At 67.2% G+C, this 10,152-nt stretch overlaps 3 protein-coding genes across 3 annotated transcripts in view; 1 reads left to right on the top strand and 2 right to left on the bottom strand.

Annotated features, from left to right (window-relative positions):
• Nucleotides 1-121: 121 nt before the first annotated feature.
• On the bottom strand, nucleotides 122-6,089 carry PFL1_03487 (uncharacterized protein; the record flags this gene model as incomplete). The annotated part of the gene is made up of 2 exons (XM_007881004.1): nucleotides 122-3,892; nucleotides 4,014-6,089. The coding sequence occupies 2 exons, from the start codon at nucleotides 6,087-6,089 to the stop codon at nucleotides 122-124; spliced, it is 5,847 nt and encodes a 1,948-aa protein (XP_007879195.1).
• Nucleotides 6,090-7,246: 1,157 nt separating this feature from the next.
• Nucleotides 7,247-9,364, top strand: PFL1_03486 (uncharacterized protein; the record flags this gene model as incomplete). Its single annotated transcript, XM_007881003.1, has 6 exons — nucleotides 7,247-7,262; nucleotides 7,481-7,939; nucleotides 8,037-8,145; nucleotides 8,255-8,682; nucleotides 8,873-9,017; nucleotides 9,163-9,364. 6 exons carry the CDS (start codon nucleotides 7,247-7,249, stop codon nucleotides 9,362-9,364), a joined length of 1,359 nt encoding a protein of 452 aa, XP_007879194.1.
• A 636-nt stretch (nucleotides 9,365-10,000) lies between these two features.
• The window catches only part of PFL1_03485 (uncharacterized protein), a gene marked incomplete at both ends in the record, with an annotated part of 1,774 nt that continues 1,622 nt past the window's right edge, over nucleotides 10,001-10,152 (bottom strand). Inside the window, one exon of the mRNA XM_007881002.1 lies at nucleotides 10,001-10,013. Within this exon, the coding sequence (XP_007879193.1) occupies nucleotides 10,001-10,013 (13 nt within the window). The remainder of the gene's footprint in view (nucleotides 10,014-10,152) is intronic.

Raw genomic sequence — 10,152 nt, 5'->3', positions numbered from 1 at the left:
GGTACGGTACGTACGTACTACGTACACACTACACCGCGCGCGTCGTCGTCGTCGCGTCGCGTCGCGTCGTACGTAACAACACGACACACGCCCCCCCCCCCCCCCCCCCCACGCCCCCAGCTCAGTGGATCCAAGGTCGCCCGCCTTGGGCAGACACGCCCTCGCGCTGCGGTCGCTGCCTCGACCCGTCGTCGAGCTTAACCTCGCTGCTGCCCACCGCGACGGCCGGTCCCATGTCGAGCTGCGACTCGGCAAACTCGCGGTCCACGGCCGGTCCCTCGGCCGCCGCCACCTCTGCAAACGTACCCGCCCCGTCATCATCGGTGGTCACGCCCTCGACCTCGCCTTGCTCCGTCGGCGTCGGCTGTTGGCTTTTGCCTTGGCTTGGGCCCGGGCCTCCTGCAGCAACCTCCTCGCCGACGCCCCTCGCCGGCGCAGGCATGGCCGCCGCTGCGACCCCCGCCGGTCCAGACACCGTCTCGCCATCATCCGTCTCGCCGGGCATGCTGCTCGGCGCCGCATCGTCTGCCTCGCCCTCTGGGATGCTGGAAGCGGCTACTTCAGTCGCCGAGACCGATGGCGTCAGGTTGGTCAGCCCAAGGCCACCAGCAGCGTCGTCGGCGGGGGCTCGGTCGGTGGCCTGATCGATGCCCCTTCCGTCACCAGAGACGGCGGCGCTCGGAACGGGCAGCTCATCCTCGAGCGGGTTTGCTGTCACCGTACCGGGGTCGACAGCGCCTCCGCTCGTTTTGGCGTCAACGGCTTGCCCACCGCCCTCCGACCCTAGGCCGGACATCCGGAACATGGACCCCATCCGCGTCATGGTCGGCGAGCCAGACGTGCGCGGCTGCGGCGGCTGCGATGCAGCCGACATGGCCTCGGTCGGCGGCGGCGCGCTGAAGCTCTGCGGGATCGACTTCTGCATCGACGGAATGCCCGGCACCGCCATCATGGCCGCCCTGCCCGGCTGCGTCTGCACCTTGGCGCCGCCGCCCATGCTAGGAGAAGAGGGCGTCGCCATGCCCCCAGCGCCCACGACGGCTGATCCGTACAGCCGCGGCGAAGTCGTGTGCATCTCCGGCGAGAGTGTCGTCGTCGCATCAGCTCTCGGGGTCCTCTTGTCGCTGGCCGAAGACGCAGGAGAGCGGAACGCCTCGTCGCTGCGGGCAGCCGGCTCAGCCTGCGCCGTCGGCGGTGGCTGCCTGAGACCCAGCCCGGACGCCTCTTCCGGACTGCTACCGCGCATCGGGTCGGTCGGTGGCGTGGGCAGCGGCGACTGGCCCTCGATGGGGCTGAGGGTGGAGCCGGAGAAGCTCGAGGTCGACGCCAGGCCCGTCGTCGTCGTCGGCGCGGGTGGCATGAAGCTGACGCCACCGCCAGCTCCGCTCGAAGCCGTGCTGCTGACACGTCGCCTCGGCACCGTGTTGACCGGAGACCCTTGGCTTCCCTCGAGGCCGCGCGCCTCGCCACGTGCCGGATAGTCGCCATGGCCCCGGTTGGGCTCTCGAGCATCCCGCTGGTGGCCGCTGTTTTCAGACGCCTGCCTTTGCAGCGCTGGGGCCGGGGCCGCGAGGCTAGGCACCGAGACGCTCCACTGTCCCGAAGAGGTCGAGGAGGGGTCCGCGGCGGGCTGGTCGTAATCGGGCCGCGGGCCGCCCTGGTGAGCCGCCTTGCTGGCCCGCAGCTCACGGTACGGCTGCCGGCCGCTCGAGCTCGAACGGGCGCTGCCGCTGTCGTCGACTTCGTCCTGGATCCCGCTTCGGCGCAGATGGGCTCGACGCTCGGCTTCAGAGAGGGCTGCCGAGGCGGAAGCCGCGATGCTGCTGTGCGATCCCGAACGGGAGCCGTGCTGCCCGCTCTCGAGACCGGTGCCCATGCTGGTCGGGTCGGCCGGCGGCGAGGACCCGTTGCCGTACCAGCTCGACCTCGATGGCGTCAGCGAGAAGCGGCTGCTGTTGCTGGCCGACGACAGCAGGCCGGACGACCGATTCGACGACGCCGTGGCGGTGCTGGCCACATCGCTGAACCCAGAAGAGTTGCCACCGCCACGGTCGTTGCGCTTGCTGTTCCAGCTAGCCCAGCCTCGCTTGATGGCGTCCTTGGCGTCCTTGGCCGCGGCCTGGCGGCTCTCCTTGTCGGCCATGCTCGCCTTGGCCTTGGTCCAGGAGCTGAGCAGCAGCGCCGTCGTGGCGGAAGCCGGGCCTTCGGACGAGGGCGAGGACAGAGAGGAAGCGTCGCTGGCGCCGCCCAGCCCGTAGCGGCTCTGGTACGCCGCGCCCAGGCCCGAAGAGGCCGAGTCGTTGGCTTTGGCGGCGTCGTTGTCACGACGGGTGGGGGGAGCGGCGGCAGTTCTGCGCGGGGGCGGAGCAAAGCCGTGCGTCGACTTGACGCCGCTGGCGACCGAGGGGCTGCTCGAGGTGCGCGAGATGCTGCTGCCGTCGTAGCCGCCCATGGAACGGCCCGAGGCGCCGAGCGACTTTGACAACGATGTCCCGTCGTTGTCCTCATCGGCTGACGCCTCGGCGTCGTCGGCATCCCCCGCATCGTGATCAGCTGGCACGAGGCGCAGATCGCTGCCCAATGACGACGGTGACGACGACCGTGGTTGATGGCCGCTACCGACGAGGCTCGATGGGCTGTCGATCAGAGGTTCTTGCCTGCCGCCGGTCTCGATGGCGAGGGCCGAGTCTGGCCGGGCTTCATGGCTCGCCGCTTCACCGCTGTCGCCGCCCAGGGCAGCGACGTCCTCCTCCGACGCCTTGGATACCATCAACGAGGGCGCCTTCGACGACGAGGTGGTGCTGCCGGGATAGTGCTCGGCCCTCGGCGTCGGGGCGTCGGATCCTTGGTCCGGTGCAGCGAGGTCGGCCCCAGTTTTGGAGGCCGCTTCGGTTGCTTCGGTGGCGGGAACCGCTGCAGGGGCGTCGAGCCTGTCTGTCAGGGCACTCGCGCCGCTCTCATCTGTGCCCAGAGCAGAGGACGAGATCGAGCTGATGCTCTTGTTGTTGCGGCGGTGGCTTTCGAATCCAGCGTCGACAGCCGTGCCTGCGCCTTGATTCTGGCCATCCGCGGCGACGAGGTCCTGCATCGGCTCCAGCTTAGGCGACGACTGCTGCTGCGGCTGCAGGGAACGGCCGGGCACGTGGCTGAGGCTGGCGTTGCCCCACGCGAGGCTGCTCTGCTCGCGGCCCTTGCCACCTCTGGAGCGACTGCCCGGAGGCAGCGACGAGGACGGCGTGGGACCGGGTGTCGCCGATTGGCGCGAGCCTCCGCCAAACCAGCTCTTGCGGTTCTGTGATTGTTGCTGCTGCTGCGGCTGCTGCGGCTGGCTGTGCTGCTGTTGCTGCTGCTGCTGCGAGAGCCTCGAGTCGGATCGCGATGGCGACGTCGACAGCTTGTCGTTCGAAAGGGAGCCGCCGGCGGCCAAGTCGCGCGAGAGGAGATCACTAAGGCCAGCGGCGGCGGGCGACGAGAGACGATGCTGCTGCTGCGGGTGGGAGGGATCCTGCGCCGCCTTGAGATTGCTGCTCTTTCGGTTTCGCAGCGAGGCGGCGTCCCCCCTGTCGGCGGTCGCCGTGGAGGTGGCTGCGCCGCCGTCTGCCGATGGTCCGTTGAGTTGCTTTGTCTCGACAGAAGACGGGGTCGTGGCGCCCGACGCCGGTGCGCTCTGGTGGCCTCTTTGAGCAGCAGCGGCGACGGCGGCGGTGGCGGCGGTGGCGGCAGTGGCGGCGTCGGGCTGCGCCGCCTTGGCCACTTCGTTGCTCGCCGCCGTCGACAGCGAGTCGTCGGGTCGCTTGGCGGCGTCTCCGAAGATAGCGCCTCGATGCGGAAGGCCGCGGGTGTCGAAGAAGGGCACGTCGTCCATGTTAGGCACGACGATCGACTCCGTCAGCTGGTTCATGGCGGCAGCGCACGGCAGGATGAAGGCGAGGGACGGTCAGTGCGCTGCTGTGCGGTGCGACGCCACGCGATGCGATGCGGGAAGGGGACTTGAGCCCGACGCTGCAACTCACCAGCTCTCGGATCCTTCCCTCGATGAGGCGCGTCACCATGCCCCATTGCACCTTGCGCGCGCTGACGACGGGCTCGACGTCGATCTCCATCTTGGGCAGCGAGGTGAAGCCGAACCAGAGGCGGTTGCTGGGCGGCGGCTTGACCTGGAGCAGCAGGTTGCCCTCGAGCGAGCGCAGCACCACGGCGAGCACCAGGGGGATCGTGTACGGCTTGAAGCGCGAGCCGAGCGAGATGGTGACCGAGGTGGCGATGGTGATGCGCACCTCGCCCACATAGTGGCACGCCACCTCCATGCTCGCTTCGCCGTCGCTGGTGAGCGACTTGAGCATGGGCCGGCTGAAGCCCGGGGCGCGCCGCCCCACATCGACCTCCTGCACCTTGATGTCGCCGAGGAAGCCGGGCGTCTTGACCCGCGAGATCTTCTTCATCATCTTGCGCGTGATGTAGTCCTCGAGCCAGGCGGTGCGGTAGACCGAGTAGAAGATGCGGCCCACCATGGCGTTGAGCCATCGCAGTGGGATCGGGTCCGGCAGGCTGTCGAGCGAGACGAGCAGCGACGCCATGTCTTCCTTGGAAAAGACCGGGTCGAGCGGATCCTGTCCTGGTCGCAGCGAGAGCGTGGGTGCGCCGCCGCCGTCGACGCCCGTCGCCGCTCCGGCTTTCGGGCCGCTCTCGGGCATGAACGAGGCCTGCAGCAGCGCGTGGTACCAGTCCTCCATCGAGTTGGTGCTCTTGCAGAAGATGAACCACTGTGGACGCTGCTGGCGGCCCTGGCCAGGTGCCGACCGCTGCGATTTGGAGCCGGCGGAGCGGCCAGTCCAGTTGCCGAGGATGCGGATCGCGTTGCGTTTCATGAAGAGCTCGCCGTCGCGCACCGCGACGCGCTTGGCCTTTTTCCAGCCGGCCCTGGCGAGCTTCGAGGCGGCCCGACGGCCATCGGCATTGGCGGCAGGCAGGGCCTCGGCGTCGCTGCCCGCGCTGCTCTGGGTGTCGTAGGCGCCGGCCGCGTCCTTGACTGCGGCCAGCGGACCTGGCTGCGGCTTGTTCGTAGAGGGATGCCCCTGTCGCTGGTTGCGGCTCGCACCGTCGTCTGCGCCGTCCCCGCCCGCTGCCCGATGCCCGCCGTTTGGTCTGTTCTGGTCGTCATCGTCATTGTCCCGGTCGTCGTCGTCGTCATCCTCCTCGTCTGTGTCCGGCTCGCCCATGGTATCGCCGAGGCCGGCGACAAAGATGCTGACGCGCTTGCCGCGCAGGTCGATGGCGGCGTGGCACTCGGTGCTGGGGTCGGACACATCGTCGGACGAGTAGAGGTAGAGGATGGGGGCCTTGAGTATGCAGTGGAAGCTCTCCCTGCCCACGGTGCCGGTGAGGTTGGTGTCCGATCCTGCGCCTGAGCCGGTGCCGGTGCCGGTGCCGGTGGCCGATGTCGGGCCGCTGGCGCCGTTCTGACCGGGCTGTGTTCCCTTTGAGTCGGCCGAGGGGGGAAGTGTCCTCTTTGTCCCCATTTTGCGGTAGTCGAGCAGGCCCTTGTACATCTGCGTCATGTAGCTGGTGCCACCGGCGCTGCTGGAGCTGGGGCCGGCGTTGGCGTTATTGGAGGCGGGCTTCCGGCCGGCATCGGAGCTATTTCCTGCCAGGTCCGAGTTGCTCAGAGAAGACGACGAGGGAGCAGCGGCCGTGGTCGAGGCGGCGGCGGCGGTGGCTGCGACGTCTGCGTCGGCTGCGAATCGAGGTCTGACGACGAGAGGCCCAGAGAGGTGGGGCTTGGTACCGGCAGAGGGAGCGGGCCCGGGGCCGAGGCGCTTTGCCGCAGCGGGAGCGGTGGAGCTGCCCTGTGGGCGGTCCTTTCCCCTGTTGCTTTCCAGCTCCGAGACGAGTGCGGCGTTTGCAGCGGCGAGGTCGAGGGCCATGACCTTGCGCTCCTGTGTGAGCTCGACATCGGGGCTGATGCCGTGGCCAGCATCTTGGGCGTCCAGGGGCGGGCAGGTGAGGTGGAAGTGGACGAGGCCGGCGACGAGGCAGAGGGGGAGGAAGGTGATGCCGCCGAGGATGTAGTAGAAGAGCTCGCGGAGCATGTTTGCGATGCTGGCGATGGTGCTGGGCGTGAGCGGGCCGTGTGAAAGGGGGAGAAGGAAGATGAGCGCTGCGTCGAGCCACTAGGGACGCGCGGTGTGGGTGAAAGGACCAGTGGCGAGTCTAGCGCGACATTGCCCCGGGGATTGGTTGGTTGGGCGCTTTGGTGCTGTGGGCGATCCGGGTGGCGCTGTGGGAGAGACGAGACGAAGCAGCGGCGACCAGTCAAAGAGGGAGGGGAAAGGTGAGGGAGAGAAGCGGAGAGAGGTGGACAGGCGGAGGGACGACAGAAGAAGCAAGCGGGAGCGAGCCAGGCACCGCCATTTGAGATGAGGATCGAGCAGCGCCCCGACCAGGCCGGCCACGCCCACCAGCTGGCACACTACGCCGAGGCCGAGCAACAGAACAGACAGCCAGACAAGCAGCGCGGCCGACAGCCCCTCTCGTCGGATGTGGAGCTTTGCGACCACGCAGACAGCGGAAGCCTCACCGCCGACCAGCCAGCCAGCAGCAGCAGCAGCAGCAGCAGCGCCAGGCCCAACCCAGAGTCCAACACCCCGGCTGCCCGCGCCAGAGAGAGGGAAGCCTGCCTGCCACGCCTCGCTTCGCCACGCAGCCTGACGTTGCTGGCACGCCCTGCCTTGGCCTTGGCCAGCTGGCCCCCGCGCCGGTGGCCCGAGCACGCGGGGTGGGGTCCAACCCAGCTTGTCATGATGACATAAGCCGACCTTTTTGTCGTCATGGCCGACCAGACGCAGGGGCCCACGCAGCAGGCCAGACCCACCTCAGGCCAGGCCCGGCCAGGCGGCAAGCCAGGGGGAGCGTGCGCCACGCCAGGTGTTGGTTGGCTGGCTGGCTGGCTGGCGGGCGGGCGGGCGGGCGGGCCCACTCGACTCCTCGCCGCTCGTTCCTCTGGGTTGCCCTCGGCCCCTCGTCTCCGTCTCCGTCTCCGCCGCCGTCACCACCATCACCATCACCATCACCATCATCCTCGACACCACCATCACTGCCCGTCCCCTGTCGCTTGCTGCGTCGTCCCCTTCTTGACTACACACACACGCACACACACCGCCAACTTGCCCGGCGCACACTGCTCCCGCTGCGCTCTTCGACCTTCCATAGACCCGCCACTGCTCCTCGTCTAGTCCCTACACCAAACATGGATGAGACCTACGGTGCGTGTCCATCGCCGCGGCGGCGACACTCTGTCTGCTACCTTCTCAGCTGATCAATCGCTGCTGTCCTCCTCCTCCTCCTCCTCCTCCTCCTCATCCTGATGCTACCACACCCTCCTTCGTCTTCGCCCCCGTCGTCCTCGCGCCCCCCGCGTGGTCCCATTGTTTCTGCCCCTCGTTCGCCACTCTCTCCCCGGCACCTCGCTCCGCTCCGCCAGACGCCGTCATCCTCGGCACCGGTGTGACCGAGTGCGTCCTCTCGGCCCTCCTCTCGATCGAGGGCAAAAAGGTGCTCCACATCGACCGCCACGACTTCTACGGCGGCGAGTGCGCATCCCTCAACCTCACCCAGCTCTACAACAAGTTCCGCCCCGGTCAGGAGCCCCCCACCGACATCGGCCGCGACCGCGACTATGCCATCGACCTCATCCCCAAGTTTATGATGGCCAACGGCGAGCTCACAAAGATGCTCGTCCACACCGACGTCACCCGCTACCTCGAGTTCAAGCAGATTGCCGCATCCTTTGTCTACCGCGACGGCAAAATTGCAAAGGTGCCCGCAACCGAGATGGAGGCCGTCCGCTCCTCGCTCATGGGCCTCTTTGAGAAGCGCAGGGCCAAGAAGTTCTTTGAGTTCCTCCAGAACTGGCGCGACGACGACCCCGCCACCCACCAGAGTGCGTCCACAGCGGCCGGTCCCGCGGTTCCCACAGCCGAAACGACCGACTGACCGACTGACTGACCCTTGACTCACCCCCTCCTGACCCGCGACAGCCCTCGACCTCGACTCGGACTCGATGGAAAAGGTCTTCAACTACTTTGGCCTCGAGCCCGGCACCAAGGACTTTATCGGCCACGCCATGGCCCTGCACCTCGACGACTCGTGAGTGTACCATGAGCCAGCCGACGGAAGCTCGGCTGCCTGCATCTGCTGACCCCTGCCTCGCTCGAAACGCGGCTTGGACGTCCGTCCATCCTTTCCATGCCCGCAGCTACATGCAGCGACCGGCGCGCGAGACGTACGACCGCATCATCCTCTACACGTCGTCGATGGCCCGGTACGGAAAGTCGCCCTACATCTACCCGCTCTACGGCCTGGGCGAGCTGCCCCAGGGCTTTGCCCGCCTGTCGGCCATCTACGGCGGCACCTACATGCTCGACAAGCCCATCGACGAGATCGTCGTCAACCAGGAGACGGGCAAGTTTGAGGGCGTCCGCAGCGGCGATGAGACGGTCAAGGCCGCCATGCTCATTGGCGACCCGAGCTACTTCCGCGGCGGCGTCGCCGGCAAGGAAAAGATCCGCGAGACGGCCAAGGTCGTGCGCGCCATCTGCATCCTCAAGCACCCCATCCCCAACACCGACAACTCGGACTCGGTCCAGCTCATCATCCCGCAGAACCAGGTCGGCCGGAAGCACGGTGAGTTGGCGGGGGATCGAGCGGAGGACGCCCCAGGAAGAGAAGAGGGAGAGTTGCGCTCGCCGCTCGCCCGGTGTGTGGGGGAAGCCAGGGAGACGGACCGAACGTACGGACGGACGGGCTGACCAACCTCTATGCCTTTTGACGCCCCTGTCTGCTGGACCCGGCCTCGCCCCCGTCACCGTCCCAGACATCTACATTGCGGAGGTGTCGGGCACCCACAACGTGTGCGCGCGCGACATCTACGTGGCGCAGGTGTCGACGATTGTCGAGACGGACAAGCCCGAGCTCGAGCTGCGGCCCGGCCTCGACCTGCTGGGCCCCATCTACGACAAGTGAGTAGCGTTGCCTGCGACCGCTCGCGTGGATGCCGCATGCGACCTGCCTCTGACGCCGTTTCGACCCGACTGTCCTGCCTCGCTCGTCTCCTCTGCTTGTCTTCCCTCCTCGCCTCTCGTCTTGCTGCCGCATGTGCGCCAGGTTCGTCACGGTGAGCCCGCTCGAGGAGCCGGTTTCGAATGGCAAGGAGGACAACATCTTTATCACGCGATCCTACGACGCCACGTCGCACTTTGAGACGGTCGTCGACGACATCCACGACGTGTGGAGGCGGATCACCGACGGCCAGAAGCTCGTCCTCAAGAAGCGCGAGGACGGCGAGGGCGCCCAGATCCAGGAGTAGCCAGTCGTCGCCGGCGATTCCAGGCCAAGTTCGGTTTGGCCCCGCCTCCCCCCTTGTTCTCGTCTTTTCGAATTCTGGTCCCCCCCTCCCTAGCCCCTCCTGTTTTCCGTCTTTCCCGTCGGTCAATCCGCTTCTGTCCGTGTCTGCTGCCTGTCGTCGTTGGAGCGGTCGATTCGCTGTCATTCTTTTCTTCCCCCTTCGCCGCGCTTGCTTTTCGGCTGACGATGACGATGACGACAAGGACGACGACGGCGGCGATTGGAACGCTGCTCTCCGCGGCGTACGCGCATGTCGATGCGAATCGTCTTTTGTCTGCGTGGCGGCGGCGTGCATGGCGATGTGGATTAGCAGCGATGCAGCGTGAGCACCCGTGAAAGAGCGGTACGGACCGTGGGGGCGGAGTGGAGCAGAAGGGAAAGGAGGGGTGGAGCAGAAGGCAAGGCAAGGCAAGGCAAGGCAAGGCAAGGGGATAGGGGGTCGAGCTAGAGTTTCCAGACCTGGGCACTGGTATAGCCCAGGTGGGCCAGTGTACCGACGAGGGGACCTTGAGCGACTCCGTCTCTCGCCTTTGGACCTGCGAGGGTCGATACCATACCGTCTGGTCCACATACTAGCACCACCACCTTTTTTCCTTCCTCACTGTCTAGACCTGAGGAGGAGGAGGAGGAGGAGGAGGAGGAGGAGGAGGAGGAGGAGGAGGAGGAGGAGGAGGAGGAGGAGGAGGAGGAGGAAGGAGGAACGACGGACGAGTACGCGGACGTACGGTACGTACGGTACGTACGTACCGG

The sequence above is a fragment of the Pseudozyma flocculosa genome (assembly GCF_000417875.1).
Source record: "Pseudozyma flocculosa PF-1 unplaced genomic scaffold scaffold00010, whole genome shotgun sequence".
NCBI classification, from domain to species: Eukaryota; Fungi; Basidiomycota; class Ustilaginomycetes; order Ustilaginales; family Ustilaginaceae; genus Pseudozyma; species Pseudozyma flocculosa.
Note: the sequence above shows the minus strand (reverse complement) of the source record. Positions and strands in the feature narration are given on the sequence as shown.